The 21,432-nt window shown below is 47.0% G+C and overlaps 1 protein-coding gene across 1 annotated transcript in view; it reads right to left on the bottom strand.

Moving 5' to 3' along the window:
* MTMR12 (myotubularin related protein 12) overlaps window positions 1-20,506 on the bottom strand; it is a 76,774-nt gene extending 56,268 nt beyond the window's left edge. The window contains 1 exon segment of the mRNA XM_021077144.1: window positions 20,290-20,506. Within this exon segment, the coding sequence (XP_020932803.1) occupies window positions 20,290-20,457 (168 nt within the window). The 5' untranslated portion in view covers window positions 20,458-20,506.

Consider the following 21,432-nt stretch of genomic DNA (forward strand, 5'->3'; position numbering starts at 1 on the left):
CGCTCAGCGGGTTAAGGATCTGGAGTTGCCATGAGCTGCGGTGTAGGTCACAGACTTGGCTCAGATCCCGAGTTGCTATGGCTGTAATGTAGGGCGGCAGCTGCAGCTCTGAATTGACCCCTAGCCTGGGAACCTTCACATGCTGCTGGTGGGGCCCTAAAAAGACCAAAAAAAAAAGGGGGGGGGGAATTTCGCCTTTTAATTGGGGAGGCTCTCTGCTTGGGAGGAGGGGAGAGGGGAGGGAGGTCAGCATGGAGGGCACTCACCAGCTGTGTCCCTCCACCGCTGTATTTTTATAATAGCTTTTTGACATCCACAAGAAAAACACAGAACTAACTAACAAATAGGGAGAGAATATTACAAAGTTCTTGAGAAAAAGCGTTGTAACACCCATCATTTGTTGCTCTGGGGAGAATGGACACAGCCGAATGGAGGAGAGGGGAAGAGGTTAACAATAAGGACACAGCCCAGGTCTGGATGCGCTGAGGCTGGACAGAGGACTTACAGTGGGTTAGGGGACATGATGAAATTCCCTTGAGGACATCCTACTCTTGATCACGCTGAGTTCTCAAAGCGTATAAGCTATTGTCTTCCTGGGCAAATTTATTGGATGAGTGATTAAAGGCTGTCCAACTTGACCTTTACAATTGGATGAATAAATACAATCTTTTCCTTTCTGACATCACAAATAACTGCATCGTGACTCAGGGGTTGCCTGTGGACTGCAGAAATCACAAGTGTCCACTCTGTGAGTGCCAAGGTGGCTACTCTCAAGGGCCAGCCGTTACTGAGGCAAGAGGGGAACGACAACATTTCCTGAGCCTTAGGTGCCAGCCATTGTTAAAGGGCTTTATACTTATCAACTCATTGAATCCTCACAGCAAGGAGGTAGGGGACGCATGGATCACTGAAAAAGCCCAGCAAAAAAGCCTAAAGGTGCTGTGGAGAGACAGAGGCTGAAAGAAAAAAAGAAAAAAAAAACAAAACGTATCTACTCCCTGGAGTAGCGGCTGCCTCTGTGGGGAAGAATCTGCAGGCTTCGTCAACACCAGCTAAGAGATCACCTCTTAACGACTTACTCCACTGGGTCCTCCAAGGCCTAAGACTCTGCATGTTGCCCCATGCAACCCTCGAGAGTTCAGTGGGAACCTACTGATGTACCACACTCCGGGAAAGGCTCCAACCACAAATAACACTGCTATGCACACTCTGGGCTGCCCGGAGCTTCCCTTCATGTGCACACAGCCTAGAGGTCATCCTAAGAGTCTCCGCCCTTACACCTCTTTCTCCTTCACGCTTATACCCAATCTATCACCAAATTCTGTCAACACTGCCTGTTACAGACCTAGAATCCATGCTCCTCCCTCATCTCCACCAGCACCATCCTAGTCCAAGCTATCATGTCCCACCTGGACCACTGCAACAGCTTCCCAACTGCTCTACCCCATCTGCCTCTTTTGAACCCATACTCCGCCCAAAAGCAGCAGTGATCCTCTCAGAACACCGTCTGCTTTGGATCACTGGTGAGATGAGGGCGACGGCTTAATAAAGCCTATGAGGCCCTGCACAGCCTGGCCCCCACCCACTTGTCTAACCATCCTCCTCTCAGTCTGCATGCCAGCCACACTGCCGAGCTCCTTCCCATCCCGGGTGCACGTTCCTTCTGCTTAGAATGCTTCTCCTTTCCCTCTTTGCCTTGTGAACTTTGTGTATCCATCAGATCTCACGACAAGGATCATTTCCTTGGGGAGGCCTTCTCTGCTACCAGGTTCTCACAGCCCCATGTAGCTCTCCCACCTAGCACTTGGCACAAGTGCAATTTCATCTCTGTTTATGTAATTATTTAAGTCTAGCTCCCCAGCAATCTATACACCCTTTGAGGGCGGGTCCTCTCTCTGGTTTTTTGCTCGCCATGTTGCCCCAGAATCCAGTACAGGCCTTGCAAACAATAAGTGCTCAAAAGATTTCACTGAGTAATTTAATTAAGAATGGCTTTAAGTAATGAGAGGTTTTAAAAACACTGCACCCAGCAGGGACCAAGGAACATATGGGAGATTAAGAGACATTATCTAGGCTTAGGCATTAATATGGCAGCATCACCAAATGCTCTCATCATACTGTAAAGGACATTCCATTCGAGACTGTCATGTATGTGGTATTAATCTGGAAAGACTGGAAGTTGTAAAGCCTGTCCTGTAAGAACTGCAGGAGAGCAAGAGCCCAGGGACAGCTACCTGCACGATCCCTTGTTCTCCAGAGCGGTGGGAGCTTCTTAAACTGTCACCTGGGTCACTATGGCCTCAGTGAAAGTCCCAGAGTCTCCCTTAACCCTCTGTTCCTTCTATCCCACTATCCTGCAATGCTGACACTCCCTGCCCAGCTGCCCCATCAGCAAAGGGTCACAATCTTACTTCCAGAGCTATGACAAGTGGGATAAAATTCCTTACTGACCCCAATTAAGTATCAAGTTCAATGTGTAAGAAGAGAAGGTAGAAAAAGTACAGTTCTTTAACAGTCAAGCAAAACTGGTTCTGCTAGTTATGACGATAGACTTTTCTTCGCAAGAGGCCTGAAAAGAAACTCATTTGAAAATGATGTAAATTTTCAACAAAAGCACAGCAAAGGCTACTGGCACTGGCCACAAGTTTTCAATGTCCAAGTTTTCAAAACTAGGGTATACGAGGGGGCTGAATTCAGTCAGAACAGTGGTGTGAACACACATAGAGTGTGGTTCTGCCAGAGTGGCAAGATCAAGGTTGGGGTTTTTTGGTTAATTCCTTATTTCAACATTTACTCCAATGTTATGGCTACTTTTTAATTTAAAAAGAGGATAAGGGCACAAATAGCAAGTCTTCCAGACTCTGCACATTTTACCCCCACAGATCAAAAGAAGCTACATCTGTTCCTGCTCCCATGGCAAGTAGCAACAATTCCCAGGACACGCAGCTGCTGCTACCCCCACCTCATCCAAGAAACTTGTCCAGTGAGGAGCCAGAAGCACTCCTTCTCTGGCCACGTCTGTGCCAGACAAGATTGGAACTGCCATCAATTCTCCAGCAAGCTTGTGGCCCAAGGGAGACACACCCGCTGGAACCTACACCAAACAGCTGGCCCAGCAATTAAAAGGGGTCAATCTGATGCCTCAGAACTGTTTCTGAGAAGGAGTGGCCCAAAGCTCAGGGTTCCAAAGAGCCCATGCAGTGAAACCAGTAGGTCAACACTCAAGTTATATGTCTGGTTACTCAGAGTTGCAAGATGATTCATCTCCAACAGACACCAATTCATTTCAACAAAGAGCTCCCTAGTACCCTAAATACCAAATGCCCAGGATAAAAAGATGAATAAGAATTGATTTATCAGGCAGGTTCCACTGTGGCTCAGTGGTAATGAGCCCAACAGGTATCCATGAGGATTCGGGTTCAATCCCTGGCCCCAATCAGTGGGTTAAGGATCCAGTGTTGCCATAAGCTTTGGTGTAGGTGGCAGACGCAGCTTAGATCCTGATTTGTTGTGGCTGTGACATAGGCTGGTAGCTACAGCTCTGATTCAACACCTAGCCTGGGAACTTCCATACGCCACAAGTGCAGCCCTAAAACAAACAAACAAACAACAACAAAAACAAAGTTTCCTGGTAGTCTAGTGGCTAGGGCTCAGTGCTTTCAACATTTGGGTGGCATGGATTCAATCCCTGGTCTGGGAACTAAGATCCCACATCACGCCTAGGCCAAAAAAATTTAAAAAATAAAAATAAAATAAAGGTCAGCTATTGCCATTAAAAAAACAAAACAAAAAAATAAAATAGGGGGGGGGGAGGGGGGGGGGGGGGGGGGGGGGGGGGGGTCAGCTATTGAACCATTAAAAAAAACAAAAAAAAAAAAAAAAAAAAAAAAAAAAAAAAAAAAAAAAAAAAAACAAAAAAAATCAAAACTCAGAGTTTTTTGTAGCTCGGCGGGTGAAGGATCTGACATTGTCACTGTAGCAGATTGGGTTGCTATTGGGGCCCAGGTTCAATCCCTGGCCTGGGAATTTCCACATGCTGCTGGCAGAGCCAAAAAATTAAAAATAAAACTCACTTCCACTTAAAAAAAAAAAAAAAGGGAGTTCCCGTTGTGGCGCAGTGGTTAACGAATCCGACTAGGAACCATGAGGTTGCAGGTTCGATCCCTGGCCTTGCTCAGTGGGTTAAGGATCCGGCATTGCCGTGAGCTATAGTGTGGGTTGCAGATGCAGCTCAGATCTCGTGTTGCTGTGGCTCTGGCGTAGGCCAGTGGGTACAGCTCCAATTCGACCCCTAGCCTGGGAACCTCCATGTGCCTCGGGAGCGGCTCAAGAAAAGGCAAAACAACAACAACAAAAAAAAAGACTTCTGCCCTCACAACAGTTAGACAAATAAAAAATAGTAACTGGAACACTGGATAATCAGCACAATATGAGACACCTGCAGAAGGTTCTCTCCCTACGCATCATCTCATTTAATCCTCACAACTGCTAAGTCCACTACTGTTCCCATTTTATAGAGGAGGAAAATGAAGCTGACCAAGGCTAAGTGAGTGAGACCTGAGCCTGGGTTTGCCGGCCTAGAGCCGTGCTCTTTACTACAATAAACCTGCCTCTGCCCGCTGACCACATCCTCCCCGGGGACACTGTCTCCTCCCCCACGCCTTTCACACACTCGCTCATTGACTGAACTGTCATTTCTTATGCACCTGCTGCACCAGCGCAGCAAATGCAGGCATGAATACACACAGCCCCTAACGCCCCAGAGCACATGGGGCTCTGACCACAGCATAAAGCCGTGTGTGCAGTGCTACTCTGAGGAGAGCAGGCCTCGATGGAAACACAGCAGAAACACCCAACCACATTCAGAGAGGGTCAAAAAAAGACTGCTCTCCCCAGGAAGTGTCACTCAGATGGAAACGTGAAAATCAGCAGAAACGCATTCCGGGGAAAATGACCAACACCCTGTCCGGCTGCCCTTCCTCATCTCCCTTCTGGGCAGGGTCCTCTCTTTTCCTCACGGGACCTCCATTCCTTGGAGGAGCTCTCCAACAACATATGCTGATGACCACCCACCCCTCAAATGGCTCTCTGCTCCAGCTGTCTCTTCGGAGCTCCAGATGTGGACACCCACAGGGCCTCCAGGCCTCCGGCATTGGAATGTCCCCAGATCCTCCAAATTCATACCTCTAAGTCAGCCCATCACTTCCCCACTGACCCTCTCCAAACCTGCTGTCCTCCTCGGGACTCTGGCCCCGCCATCCACCCAGCTGTCACTCTCCACTATCCCCTGCCTCTCATAATCCTGTCTGCTCTGCTTTCTTAACAGCTGCAGATTCTGTCCATGCCGGTCCATCTCTGCTGCTGCCCTTTCTTCAGGCCACCCTCATCTCGCACACTCCTGTGATTATGGTCGTGCTGCCTCCATCTAGCCCCCAGTGCACCCACAGGGCGCACCCAAGCCACTATCCCCCAGCTCTACCCATCCAACTCACTGTCTAACCCACTGTCCACACAGTTCAAGTCCTCTGAAATGCTTTTTTTTTTTTTTTTTTTTGGATCTTCTTTGCCATTTCTGGGGCTGCTCCCACAGCATATGAAGGTTCCCAGGCTAGGGGTCGAATCAGAGCTGTAGCTGCCCGGCCTATGCCACAGCAACGCCAGATCCGAGCCTAATCTGTGACCTACACCACAGCTCATGGCAATGCCAGATCCTTAACCCACTGAGCAAGGCCAGGGATCAAACTGGCGTCCTCATGGTTCCTAGTGGGATTCGTTAACCACTGAGCCACGATGGGAACTCCTGCAAAGCTTTCTTGTATGGAATAGTCTCTTACCTTGTCTGTATCCCAAACCAATGACACGAATTCAGGCTGAGGCTGTACCTATATATATTTTTAGTGTCAACGCCCAGCATACACTTCCTGAAAAATAGTGAACTGTCAATAATAGTCTCCTGAAAGCACGCATAAATGAAAATATACCAAGAGACAAATAATTCTTGTATTTTTTAATCCTAAACATAGTTATTGAGAGATTAAAGAAACAGTGCTTTGGAGTTCCCGTTGTGGCGCAGCGGAAATGAATCCAACTAGGAAGCGTGAGGTTGCCAGTTTGATCCCTGGGTCAAGGATCCGGTGTTGCTGTGAGCTGTGGTGTAGGTCCCAGACGCGGCTCAGATCCTGTGTTGCTGTGGCTCTGGTGTAGGCTGGCAGCTGTAGCTCCGATTAGACCCCTAGCCTAGGAACCTCCACATGCCGTAAGTGCAGCTCTAAAGAGCAAAAAATAGAAAAAAAAAAAAAAAAGAAAAACAAAGAAAAGAAACAGCACTTTTAAAAATTACTACCTAATACTGTGAATCATTATACTGTATACCTGTAACTTACATAATATTGTACATCAACTATACTTCAAAAGAAAACAATTGCCTTTTCACTGAGGATAGAGATGAAATGAATCCATTCCCTGTCCAGGTCTAGGTAGGAAGCTAGAGAAATCAAAATAGAATTTGTTTCCTGGAGCTGGTCCCAGGGCTGCTGGTTCCCTGCCCTTTTTTTTTTTTTTTTTTTTTTTTTTTTGGCTTTTTAGGGCCACACCTGCAGCATATGGAAACTCCCAGGCTAGGGGTTGAATCAGAGCGGCAGCCGCTGGCCTACACCACAGCCACAGCAACATCAGATTCCAGCCACATCTTAGAACACCACCACAGCTCACGGCAACACTGGATCCCTAACCCACTGAGAGAGGCCAGGGATCAAACCCACATCCCTCGTGGATACTAGTCGGGTTCATTACTGCTGAGCCACAAGGGGAGCTCCTGGTTCCCTGCTCCTGACCAGAGAGCTTTCGCTCCCTTCTGAGCCAGCCTGATCAGCAGGCTCATATTCCTCTGAGAGTCTGACCACAGCTTAACTCTACTAACCATACACTGCCTTGGCAGTCCATCACAAGCAACAATTACTCTGACAATAAAGCAAGACAGCAGCATCTGAAGCTGGGGGAGCAGACATGCAGTAAGAGGCAAACTGTCTGGACTCCACGTAACAGACCACAGACACGGGGCGGTTCGGGACCTGGTCTTTAAGGACTCTGCTATTAACTCATCATGCAAATCAGTTCTCAGCCACAATAAGTGTTCATTTCACAGGGCGAGTTGGGAACTCTTAAGAGCCTTTCAGACTAAGCATCTATTATCCACAAAAATATATGCCTAACTTAAACACATAAACATATAATTTGCTGGAGGTTTTACTATGTCCAATTTCACATGTTCTATGTCATTTGTCTTGACAACAATCCTATAAGGAATTTTCATCCCCACTTTACAGGTAGACCAATAAAGCTCCAAGAGGTTAAATAACATACCTAGGCTCACAAGGCTAAATAGGTGGTAAAGCCATAACTCATTCTCAGGACTTCTGACACCACGTTTAGTCCTTCTGATTCGCAAACTGTGTTTCTGTAAAAGCTTTAAGACCCAACTCACATACTGTACAATTCATTCATTTATTTATTTATTTTGACTGCACCCATGGCATGTGGAAATTCCTGGGCCAGGGATCAAACCCAAGCCACAGCAGTGACAATGCCAAATCCTTAACCACCAGGCCACTAGGGAACTCCCAATTCAACCATTTAAATTATTCAAAGGAAGGAGTTCCCGTCATGGCTCAGTGGTTAACGAATCTGACTAGGAACCATGAGGTTGAGGGTTCGATCCCTGGCCTCACTCAGCAGGTTAAGGATCTGGTGTTGCCGTGAGCTGTGGTGTAGGTCACAGACATGGCTCAGATCTGGCGTTGCTTTGGCTCTGGCATAGCCCAGCGGCTACAGCTCCAATTAGACCTCTAGCCTGGGAATCTCCATTTGCTGAGGAAGCAGTCCTAGAAAAGGCAAAAAGACGGGAAAAAAAAAAAAAAAAAGGAGTTCCCATCATGGCTCAGTGGTTAATGAATCCAACTAGGAACCATGAGGTTGCGGGTTTGATCCCTGGCCTTGCTCAATGGGTTAAGGATCCGGTGTTGCCATGAACTGTGGTGCACGTTGGAGGCTACAGCTCCAATTAGACTCCTAGCCTGGGAACCTCCATATGCCACGGCTGTGGCCCTAGAAAAAGAAAAAAAAAAAAAAATACACACACACACACACACAGAGGAATGGTGTTTATTAGTATACTTGCAAAACTGTACAACCATTTACCAGAGTCAATTTCGGACCATTTTCATGATCCCCAAAAGGCACCCTGTACCCATTAACAGTCACTCCCCATTCTCCCTATAACTCAACCCCTAGCCCTAGGCAGACAATCTTAAACATTTTTCCTATTACAAAGTAATGCCATCGAGTGTCCCTTCAACTGTAATGAGTCTCCAGGACAGGGAAAATAGGCAACAACCTTCCACAGTGCTCTTACCCCAACAGTTAAGCAATACTCACTCATGTGTCCATTCAAATCCTTTCTCTCACATTTAGATCTACTGCTTTTTTCCCTTACCTCAGTTTGGGGCGGGTGGGAGTGAGGAGGGAAAAAGTAACTGCTCACGAAGACCCAAAGCAAAGCCCTCACCTGTTCTGAATGATCATCACTTATTGAACAGAAGTGGAAAGATTACTCATGCTTCTGAGCAAGGATCACTCTTACCAGGCATTCTCCAGGCTTCTAAATAATCCAAACACTTTATCGCATTCTCTCTAGTAGGAAACTCAAGCTAGAAAGGAAATGGTGAGACCCATGTAGCAGTGTAAGCCTCAGAACCCACAGATCTGAAGTCACTGAAGAGCTGGCTCAATTCCAGCAAAGAGGGTCTGCTTGCTTGAAGCAAAGGGCCTCTGGAGACACATCATGGGGAAGAGCTTCAGGCATCCATGCAAGTCACCAATTTACCAAACTAGGTGCCAGGATGACAACAAAAGAGAATATTTTTTAGGCAAAGCACCTCATGCCAAGCTGACTCCTAGGGCACAAGGACCAATAGTACCGTCAGTGATCATATTGAAGCGCCTCACGTGGTTCTCAACCTCAACACCCCAAATGACTGCAGGAGAAATAAAAACAACCTCTGAGGAATGCTCCCACCAGCTACCTATTGAAGCCCTCTCCAGGATGGTCCTGGGTCACAGTTATTCAGCCCTCTCTGAAGCCACCTGGAGACCCACCAAGGCCACAGTGAGTAGCCAGCACTACAGCCCTGCACTCAAGGAGCATACAGTTCTGCTGGGGAAATAAAAGCCACAGACATAGCGCAATTATACACAAAGTAGAGAATAAACACTCATGGCATCACCAAGAATCTACAGCTATAGGCAGCCTGTATCACAGACAAAAAGAAAGGAGGATGCCAGTTAGCAGGAAAGCCTTGAGAACAAAAAGAGCCTACAGTAATAAAAGCCTTCCGTACTGCCTGGTCTGGTGCTTTCCACACTGTACCTCTCACTCTCTCTCTTCTGTTCTCTATTTGGGGATTTCCCCTAAGATTTCATTTGAAATAGCGGTTCCCAAAAGAGGCTGAAAAAAGAGATCACAGTTAATGGGAAAAAATGCAGGTTCCTACACATACACACACACACACACACACACACACACACACACCCTTCCCCACCCCTGGGTCATATCTGAATCTCTAAAGCAGGACTTGGGATGGTGTGTCCTTGCACAAAATATGTTTAAAAACACCTGCCTACGTGGGAAAAAGAATGGATATATGTGTGTATACACACACACACACATATATATATCTAAAATATTCCCTTTGCTGTACACTTGAACTAATATTGTATGTCAACAATAAAAAATAAAATAAAAACCAAAATACTTGCCTAATCCAACTCTATAAATCAGGAAATGAGACCCAAAAAGGTAAAGGGGCTCCCTCAAGGACATGCAGAAAAGAAACAGCCAGAGCCTTGGTTCCCAAATCCAAGCTGCTGCTCTTTCAGCAAAACAGAAGCAGGGAAACCGGAGTGAGCCTGGGAAGTGTGTTAAGATTTGGACCAGTGGAAGAGGCAGGGGGCATCAAGGATGCAAATAAGAAACTGACACATGAAGGCTACATCCAAAAGGGGCCCAGCCATGGAGTTCCTGTTGTGGCTCAGTGGTTAAAGAACCCAACTAGTATCCATGAGGACACAGGTTCAATCCCTGGCCTCACTCAGTGGGTTAAGGATCCAGTGTTGTTGTGAGCTATGGTGTAGGTTGTAGACGCAGCTGGGATCCAGCGTTGCTGCGGCGTAGGCTGGCAGCTACAGGTCCAATTCAACCCCTAGCCTGGGAACTTCCATACACTTCGGGTGTGGCCCTACCAAAAAAACAAAAAGACAAAAGGGGCCCAGCCATGATATGAGGGTGTGTGGGGAAGCGGGGATGCAGAAGGTGGCAGTGGCAGGTGGAGAGACCAGATAAGCAGACCAGATAAGCAGTTGTGGTCAGTGGTACCAGGCACTAGAGGAGATGCTGGAAGAGTGGCAATGCAAATACAGACAGACCACCACAAAGGCTTCCCTCAAAGGGCACTCTGGGGACTGTGACTGGCTTGTACCCCACGTGACTGGGGAGAGAGGTGGTCACTGGCAGCAGCTAGAAGGAGAGAAGTGGAGCTGAATGGGAGGTAAGGCACAGGAGCTAACATGCTACCCAAACTCCAGGTCCTTCTGGCAGCCTTGAGACAAGGGAAGATACTGCTCTAGGAGGACGGAGAGGGAATCCATGAAATAACTCAGTGGAAAAGAACTGCACAAGGGTAGCTGGAAACTCACACACTGTGGGTGCAGCAGGTCTGACAAGAGGCTGGTATACCTGGCTCCAGACACAAGCCTCTGAGAGTGCAAGGGAAGAACAATGCTGGAAGGGAATACAGGTCATCTTGGCCACAACCGGAACCTGCTCTGGTGGCCCAAGCAATAAACACACACACACTGCAGCTTCTGGAGTGAAGAGTAACTGCAACCACAGCAGTTAACATTTCACGAGTGTTTACTACACACCAAGTTGTACTGTGTTGGCAGCTTTCCATGGATGGCCTCACTTAAGACAAACAACAGTCTTATGGGCTAGACAGTATTACTTTCATTCCCATTTCACAGACTGGGAAACTGAGGCTCAGAGAAGTTACACATGCAGCCTAAATCTCTATCGCAAGTGGCAAAGCTCTAATCCAAAGGCACACTCCTAACCTCCATGCTACATGCAACATGAAGAGGGCAGTGCTAGAAAGTGTACAAGCACTGGAAGAAAGATGTCACAGGCAGTCATGGGGCGGTCAGTCTTTTTTATTTTTATTTTGGCCACACCCATGGCTTTCGGAAGTTCCCGGGCCAGCGATGAAACCTGCACCACAGCAGCGACCTGAGCCGCTGCACTGACAACACCAGATCCTTAGCCCACTGCACCAGAGGAGAACTTTGCGGGGTGGCCAGTCTTGCCATGGAAGCTCACTGATGGGCCAATAGCAGCTGCAGAAACACGTGGCGCTGCCTTCTGTGTCTCCCCTCCTGGTCCCCCTCCAGAACTGCTGTGTAAATACCAGGTCAGCAGAAGCTGGCAAGGAGCTCAAAGCCTTGGGCAGTAGCTTTCCCATGGTATTTGAGCACAAGGGGCTGCCTGCAGGCTCACCAAGAGCAGGCTGACCTGGAAAGTAGCACCCACAGAAAGGAAGAAAGGACCTGCATGTCCCCGCAGGGCCCTGGATTCCACTCTGCAAGACTTGCCTCACTTGCACCCCAGCACACACCTTACATAAGGGATGAGGACAGATGCTCCAACCACCTGGTCTCCACACGCCTACAACCTAGCTGTCCCTCCTGCCTGCCCATGGCATCACCCTCCTCCTCTGCACACCAGCCCACTGCAGCGCTGCCCTTTCCAAGTCCCACGCAGCCTTCCCAGGAAGCCAGATGCTGCCGCAGTGGCCCTCCTCTGCGCCACTCTCAGAGCATCCGTGCACGCCTCCCTCAGCCACAGGCAGCACCTACCTCCGCGCATCACGGCCATCTGTCGACTCACCATCTCTCCAGCAGAATGTGCACCTCCTGAGTGCAGACTGCCTGTTCTTTCACTCCTAATTCTAACGGTGCTTAGCAAATGGTAGCTACGCACTCTGTAATTCTTCCCATTCAAGTTATTGTTATAATAACAGTATCTGGCAGCTATTGAGTATCTGCCATGTGTCAGGTCCTGAACTGGGTATCCGTGGTATTTCTTCTCATGCTCAAAATAAATAAGCCTCTAGGGGAAGTCCCCTTGTGGCACAGTGGGTTAAGGATCTAGCCTTGCTGCAGCTATGGTGCAGGGAGCAACTGCCACCTGGGCTCAATCCCTGCTCTGGGAACTTCCACATGCAGCAGGTATGGCCAAAAAAAAAAAAGCCTGCTAGGAAGATGGGCATCCAACATGACAGGCCAGGAAAGGGAGGCTCAGAGAGGTAAAGTCACACTGGGAAGTGGCTCTCAAGGGATTAAAGCAAAACCGGAATTCAATTTTATGTATGGAGAAAGGGTAGGAAAAGTGAAATTTTTTTCATCCAAAAAACTGGTATTATTCCCTTCAAAAGTATTCACAGGAATCTCAAAAAACCCTCTCAGGAAACACAAAAGCAAAAATCCAGCAGCAGCAGCCCAGGACCACTACCTGAATCAAGGGTTGGTGATCTGTAGCAAAGGAAAGGTAGACTTCAAAATATTTCACCGCTGGGGCCATGGCTTCCATACACAAGCCCTGCTCTTCTCCTGGCTGAAGCCCCACTATTCTCTCAAAGCAAACAAGTGAGGGCTTAAATGCCACCTCTGAAAGGATGTCCACCAGCCAGGTCTACAAAGAATGATCAAGGGGCACAGGAGGGAAAAGCATTTATATATAACATCAAAACAGCACGGTCAGGCAACTGCCTTTAAAGTAGGTAAAGAGAAATATTACTCCAAGAGGTAATTTGCTTTTACTTACTAATATCTTAAGTACATCACTGACCAGATGTGATAAAATATGACCTAGGATGGAGAGACTCAGAAATGGAGGAAAAGGTAAAATAGTAAGTCCACAGAATGAATCTAGCACAATGTCAAAGCCAAATGTTAACAGTGAAAGAAGTCTACTACTAAATGTTCTCATTAGGTTGCAATCGTAAATATAATCAAGTCATTCTCAAATATATAAAGGAACAAAGAAAAGAGGAAAAGAAACTTTCAGAGATAGTAAAAAATACTCTAAGAAAGACTTAGCTCACAGTGCACTTTTCTAGCATGATACCATGGCAACAACCATAACAACTAAATATTCCACTTTCATTAATACCTTAGCTGGGAAAGATTTCTGTGTTCTAAGATTGATGATTAAGTACTTTCTGAAACCCTCCAGGTGCTTCTGATTAATAGAAACCACACTAGCCCACATCTACTGAAGGCTACCCTTTGCCTGAATAATCACATTTCAGATTCATAAATGTCCACATACACCTACCAGGTAAGATGGGAATTATTATTCCCACTTTTCAAATAGAAATCTGAGGCTTGACCGAGGCTTCAAAGACTGGCCTCATGCACAGCTAGCAAGCGACAGAGATGACAAGTGCTGGCTTTCCTTGGGGTGTGACACTCCAGGTACACAGAGGGCACTAGGGGAAGGGGGAGGCCCTGCGGCCCTCCCAGCTCTTGGACAGCTTTGCTCCCTCCTAGAGGCCTCCATTTCTACCTACTCTCTTCTTCCTTCCAAAGCAGCAAAAAAATCTTCTGAGGTTATAAGAATTATTCCAGTTCACTCCTACCTCCTAATCTACTTCAAGAGGCTTATTTTATTGATTTATTTGTTTTTGGCCACACCTGCAGCATGCAGAAGTTCCCAGGCCAGGAATCAAACTCTCACCACAGCAGCAACCTGAGCCCACTGCATGACAATGCCGCATCCTTAACCTGCTACACCACAAGAGAAATCCCTCAAGAGGTTTATTTTGAAGGATTCATTAAACTGCAAACCCACTGTTGTTCTTTGTCTCAAAAAAAAGCACAGCAGAAGTCACAAGCTTAACTTGCTAAGAAACTGAGGGAGGCTCACTGCTGGAGAAACAACTCAAAGTTTCTGCTCTACAACAATGAATCAGCGGTGCCACCCTCGTACCTAACAAGCACTGGGCGGGCTATAAACTTCTGCACATATTATGAGCACAACCTATGACATAAATGGACAAAGTCTGGACATACTAAAAAATGGAAATAATTGCTTTGGTTATGTTAGCATAATTAAGGCTAATTTAAATTTTTCTAACTTCCAAAGTCCGCAACTTTATTATACTGTCTTTATCATAAACACAAGGTATAAATCTTTTATGGTGATAAAAAAATTCTGACCCCTAAAAATCAAGTTCTCTCTACAACACTCTGTGACACAGGATGGATTCATGCAGAAGTAGTCAAAGAACATCAAACATTCTGTTGAGGATGTTCAGAGAAGGATCTAGAACTTAACATTTCTAACCATGGGCTCCCCATAGCTAAGACTTTGATAACAAGCCCTGGTTTTAACCTCAGAGATGGAAGAAGGGTGCAGAAGAGCGGCTAGCTAAGACGGGGGTTGTCCATGTGGCAACTGTTTGATGGGCCGCAGGAAGTGCTGCCTGACAACAGCCTCAGGACATCTGATGCTCCATCTGCAGAAGCTGTGTGCTGCTGGACAGGACCCAGGGAGATGCCGCAGGAAGTACAGGCAGGAGAGAAAAAGCGGAAGCTCTGGGAGGATCAGGCTAAAGCCACAGCTAAGAAAGTGGTCACTTTTGGAAGAACTTTTAATGTCCTTTAATGGCCTGTTAAATCACTCTCAATGACATCTAAGCTAAGGAGAAAATTCTGCCATTGAAAAAGGGGGGTGGGGGGGAAGAAGATGAGGGGGGGTTGGCAGGGAGGGGGGAGTGGGGAGAAGCTGATCCAGTTTGGTTGGAGGCAGTTAAGTATAATAGTCTATAGCGAGAAAAAAAAAAAAAAAAAAAAAAAAAAAAAAAAAAAAAAAAAAAAAGAAAAATTAGTTTGCGATGGAGAAAAAGTTACAGTCTTAAAGTAACAGATCTAGGTTTTTGCTTTAAAAGGTATTTTGTATTGCTAAGACTGAGGAAGGAGGTCTGTTTTAGGATAAACCAATCTCCTCTTGTCCTTGATCCAACAAAGTCACCAAAGGTAGGACCCCAATACCATTGTGTTCCACCAAAAAGTAATCTCAATCATTTCACCTTTGGATCCCCCAACATCCAGAATAGTGCCTGGTTCTAGCAGGTGTGAATCTGTTGAACAAATTGGCTTTATCTCTAACAAGCCCCCTATCTGCTCACAGTACCCTGGTGGATAACCTAACAAAAGCCAAGAAAGCAGCCGCTGCTAATAGCAGGAATGTGAAAGCACTCTAGGCACAAACCCCAGGCAGACCTATACGCCTGTCTCACTAAGAAGATTCCCTGTGCTCACAAAGACAGGGATAAGAGAATGGACCAGGAGTCAGACCAACCCGGGCCAGCTGTGACCCTGAGCAAGGTACTTAACCTCTCCGGGTCTCACTTTCCAAGCAAGAAACGAAAAAAAGAGAGATAACAGTAGTATCCACCAAGTCACATCAGATCGTTGAGGAAGAAATGAGGTGAGCATCTCCTCGGCAGAAATGCCTAATGAATATCAGTCAACTCTCTTCTTTTTTTTCTTTTCATTCTGATATATACCCTCCATCATAGCTCTGGGAAGAATACAAGAGCAGAGGTTCACTTCTCCTCACCAAAAGAAATGGCTGTAAATAAGGATCAAGGGGAAAAAAATCAGCTCTCAAATCTGGATTTTTTTTTTGGATACTTCTCAATCTTCACATCTTTCCTTGCCTTTTCTCCCCACATCTACACAATCCCTGGAGCTTCCATCGTGGCTCAGCGGTTAACCAACCCAACTAGCATCCATGAGGATGCGGGTTCGATCCCTGGCCTTGCTCAGTGGGTTAAGGATCCAGCGTTGCTGTGAGCTGTGGTGTAAGTCGAAGACGCAGCTGGGATCCAGTGTTGCTGTGGCTGTGGTGTAGGCCAGAGGCTAAGCTCCGATTGGACCCCTAGCCTGGGAACCTCCATATGCTGTGGGTTCGGCCCTAAAAAAAGGCAAAAAAAAAAAATCTTCCTGAGCTCCTTTGGGTCTGGCTTCACCACCTGCACTGCTGGCCCCAGAAGACAGTTCTTAACTCTGTTCTGCAATAACACTGTACCCCTGGGCAGGACAATAAACCCCCCAGGGCTTCACTTCCACATCCGCAGAACAGAGGAAGAGCACAGTGGTGCAGTGGATCATCTTTCAATTCTCTTCCAAATCTAAAAATTCACAATTAAGTAATTAGTAACTATTACTAGCACATTCAAGGCAAACACTGACCTAGACTCTACTAGAAAGTACACTTTAACCATAGTTGGACTATCACACAAATATGGGCACATAATTCAATTTTATGTATAAGATGCTCATGCATAAAGGCATTAAATAGTTAATACAGTGTCATACAGTATAATAATTTTTAGACTTAAAACTGAGACCAAGACCTCTCACAACCAGCAAATTATATTATATAGGACATATGTTCACTGAGAAATAAGTGATATCAGGTACTCTAGAATGTATTTAGTTACAGCAGACTCTAAAAGCCAAATTTTTCCTGGTCTTAGTTTCAGAGAAAAACACAAGAGCAGCCTGAAGCTTTTATTCAGCTCCCTTATCACAATGGAACCAGTTCTTATTAAATCAGAACTTTCTCAGAGTTCCTGTCATAGCTCAGTAGTAATGAATCCAACTAGTATCCATGAGGACGCAGGTTCGATCCCTGGCGTTGCTCAGTGGGTTAAGGATCTGGCATTGCCGTGAGCTGTGATGGAGGTGGCAGACACAGCTCAAATCCTGCATTGCTGTGGCTGTGGCACAGGCTGGCAGCCGAAGCTCTGATTCAATTCCTAGCCTGAAATCGTCCATATGCTGTGGGTGTGGCCCTAAAAGGGGGGGGAGGTAAAACAAAGCAAAATCAGAACTTTCTCTTAGGATCACCTAAGGGTCCTTTATTTTTAAGCCACCAGGTACAGACACGAAGCATCTCTAACCGCTATGAATTACCAAACCAGTGCTTACGATTTAAAGGTAACCGAGCAGAGAACTGCTAGTCTTAAAGAATCAGAATTGTCATTCGGCACCAGAGAAAGTGACTAACTAGAAAACCTTTTAAAAGCCACACTACTTTCTTGGGCTCTTCGTGCTACTAAACATTTCCCCATTACACTGTGTTTCTATTAATTAGAAAAGGGGTCTAACTTGAAATGCCTGTTATTGACAAGCTTATAACTTTTTTGTAAAAAAATTGCTTATCTCTGTTGTCTTGTTTTTCTACAATGAACCCTTATGACCACTGAAATAATAATTCACACAGGTGTTTTATTTAACAAGAAAAGTGGATCTGGTACTCAAACTATAACCTCCTTGAAACACGGACCAGCACCCTGGGTTCCCTGCACAGACATCCTTTGCACCTGTGCCTGGGGCTGAGCCAGGGTGGAGATGCTGAGATGTTTTTAGGTACTAGCATCAGGTACCACCAAGATACACCCAGTTCTTTCCCTCCTGTTCACCTCAGCTTCCAGAACCATGGGCTTCCCATCTACAGAATATACTGCCACAGCCCTCCAGGCAGAGTTTATAAAACATGACCAAAAATCCTAAAATACAGCTGGGGATTTTTTTAACTTTCACGTTCACTGATTTAGGAGAATCAATGACACAAGAGCCAAGTTACTGTGGCAGAGATCCAATTTTAACAGGTAAAGGTAACTCCTACCCTCATTTTAGGCTGTCCAATGCCAATCCTTTCTGATTACAGGGGGGAAAAAAAAGCCATCACGTTTAAAAGCATCACGTTCAAATACTTGACCCAGTTAAGCCTTCTGTTTTTAACAGTTAAGTGCTGACCCTTGATAGCCTCTTCGGCATACAGAATGCAGCTGCTGCTGAACCTTCCAAGATCTGATCAGCCAAGAACAAGTTCACCACCAGGCACAAGGCACTTTACACCATGAAGGTGTGAAGCTTGTTCTGGTAGCTCAGTGATCTACCATGAAAAAGGTGTCTGAGAAATTGTGACTTCCCAGCTAACAAAAGCAAAGGGCATGTGAAGAAGTAAATGAAAGGAAAACACACAAGAGGCAGTAAAGGTGAAGGCACTCTGAGGCAAAGGAATAGAAAACAGCAGAATGACAGGCTTCAGAAAAGTGTCCGTAGGACTCCTATTAACTGAGCCAAGAGAAGTTTACTCCACCCAAGGCTCTCAGAGGCACATAGGCTACATGATGAAGCCACACACACGCATTTCTAATAATGTAATACCTAGCGAAAGCTGTGCTGTACTTAAAAACAAATTGCCTTTTCACTCCCTCATTCCCTTATCTTCTGAAAATCATCTACAATTTAGGTCAGAGCCTTACCCTCTGTTAGTAACTATTCTGAGAGACAGATTTCAACAAAGAATGATAGTGTCTACACAGTAGTGTTTTATTGCACGATAACAAAACTGCCAACTTTAAGGATCTGAAAGATGTGACCACTTTGGGCTTATGCTGGGGCTGAACCCTTCCCCTTCCCTAATTATTCCTCAAAGGAAATATATCAGGTGCTGTGGGCAAAGAGGGAAAACATGTCTAATTACAACATGTGCCCTTGGTGGATAAAAAATTTGAACATTCTTGAACTCTGGCCACATTTCAGAAGACTTTCCACTTATAGCTTAATCTCACTGAAGAGGAAAGGTTAAAAGATCAGTTGTACTTCAACCAGGGCTCAATCAAAAAAAAAAAGACACAAAGAGAAAATGACCACATGACTTACCCTCCACACATAAGGGGAGCCTGTTGAAAACTCAAGATGACCCTGACTCCTTATCAAGCATTTACAAAGGAAGTGGTTTTTATTTTAAAATTAGGGCTAAAAATAAGTCCACTCCACTGAAAGAAAGACACATTTGAATTTAAAGATAGATATGCAAAGGCTTTGGGCCACAGGTGGTCTTAGAGAAGCAGTCCCAGATCAAGACCGCCCATCCATAGCCCACCTGCCTTTGCTTTACCCAAGTGGAAAGACAGCACAAGAGTCTTCTAGTGTGCCTGCACAGGGCTAATTAAAGGGCTGAGAGAGGAGCAGGAAAAAACCTGGAGAAATCCAAAATGAAAACACATCTAATTAGGTATTCGGATTGGGAGCTATTGCTCAAGAAGCCCTCAGCATGACCTACAAGTTGTAACCTCTCTAACCTCCTGTTCTTTGACTCTCCCCTTCCCCCACCGGATTCTGCAGGTCCGGCTTCCTTGATGCCCCTCCAACACTCCAGACTCTTCGCTCCACCTGCACCTCAGATCCCAAGCATCCTCCAAGTCTTTGCTCAAATGCCACTGTACAAGGAGGAAAGAGGGGTCTTTTCTTTTCCCGTGATACTTTTCAACTTCTAATACGCCATATCATTTACTTTTATGTATTTTATCTGTCGTTTACTCCTCTCTCCCTCAGATAAGATCCAGAACAACAGGGATCTTTGTTTTGTTCACTGATGTATACCCCAGTTTAGAACAGTGCCTGGCACTGAATAGGAGTTGAAAAAATATTTTCTGAATGAATGAATGAACCTGACAGTAAACTCCTGGAGGACGTCGAAAGGGTGATGGTGAGGGGTGAAATGAAAGCGGGAAGAAGCGACGGAGAATTCACAAGGAGAGGCAGAGACTGACTGAGGCTGGGACCGACCCACATTTTCTCCCTGCAGTGCTGATGGGAGGCGGGAGGCAGTGCACGGTATCCCACCAGCGGCATCAAATAGCACTCAGAAGCAAGCTGCTAAGATAAGCAAGCTCTACACGCTCGCTGAGAAATTCCAAGGGCAGGGCAGACCCACCCGGACTGCAGGCTCTGGGCAGGTCCCCACGGGGGTCCAGACCCTTCCAACCCTTCCCCTCCCGCGGTGCTCCAAACCCCAGCTCCCCTCCACTGTAGCCAGGAGCTTGAGGGCCGCAGTACCTCCCCGTCTCGGGCCCCTTCACCTGGTCGCCAGAGAGCCGGGCCCTCACTCGGGCACCTGCCTGCCTGCGCCGGGAGATCCCCACCCGGGTCGGCGGGGAGGCCCAGCGCGCCCCTGGGGATCTCACCCTGCCCGGCTTCCCTCCCGGACACCGGCAGGAAGCGCTCGCGGCCCTTCCAGCGGCAGGGAAGGGGCTCCCGGCGCCCCTCGCCCCGGCCGCTCCTGCCCGACGCCCCGCCCGCGCGGCGCCTCCTCACCTCTGGGCGCACGTATGACACGAAGGAGGGCTTCGGCGCCTTGGTGCCGCCGCCACCGCCGACTACCCCTTTCCCCAGCATACCGCCGCCCTGAGAAGCAGCGACGCGCGGGAGCAAAGGCGGCCGCTCGCAGCGGCCACCAGCACTGGCGGCGGGGGCTCCGCCCATCCCCAGGGCCGCGGCGGCCGCGGCGCCGCCCGCATCCGGCTCAGCCGCTGACACCGTTCGCCCCGCCCAGGCCCGCGGGCCCCGCCCACTCCACGGGGGCCGAGGGTGTCTGGGACTCGCTGCCGGAGGCCACGCCCCCTCCGCTCCCGACCTGCGGGGCTGACTGGCGGATACTCGCCTTCCGAGATAGGTCCCTTTCCTTATGTTCGGCAAAGCCCGCCGTCATGCGTCCTCTGATTGGCCAGAAGGCTCTGCGGGCCTAGCCCCCACTTCAAGCCCCTTTGAATGAACCTGGAGCGATGTTTCCTCTGACCAATCCAGAGAGCGTTCTCTCCGGACTCCTCGGCGATTGGATAGTAAGAACATCGCAGTCGCCCACAGATTCTGCAGTCACTGAGTTGTGAGCTTTGATTTACTGCAGTCGTTCTCTTCTCTTGCCATTTTGGAATGAAATTTCCCCAAGTGCGCGGTGTCAGATATCACCGAATGCGAATTAGACAAACCAAGTGATAAGAGGCATCTAGGAACAGGTTTAAATATTTGATCATAAAAGACTTTGTCGACCTCATTTTTCTAAACTTTTGTGTTTGTTTCTCTGTGTTTCTAACAGAATGACCAAAGCCTTTAAGAGGTGTCTTTCATCTGCCTTCTCCAGTTCCGATAAAACCCTCATTTTTAGTGAAGATTGTAAAGAAAATTCATTTACATTAGACATTTGACGCTAAGCATAGTTTTAGACACAGATGAATAAGACAGGACCAGCTCTAAAGAAATTCAGTCTAGTGGAAAAAACTAATAATAAATATTTGCAGTTAATTTTCTCGCTATCAGACCCTGCTAAGCATTCTAGTCCATCAATGGCTCTTTACCCTCTTCTTCTCCATGACTGCCCCATGGTCACCAGCAAAGCCACTCCAAATAAACATAAACTCTAAGCGAAAATGAATGTGCTTACTTTTGCACACATAGGTCAGG

The sequence above is a fragment of the Sus scrofa genome, chromosome 16 (genome assembly GCF_000003025.6).
Source record: "Sus scrofa isolate TJ Tabasco breed Duroc chromosome 16, Sscrofa11.1, whole genome shotgun sequence".
NCBI classification, from domain to species: Eukaryota; Metazoa; Chordata; class Mammalia; order Artiodactyla; family Suidae; genus Sus; species Sus scrofa.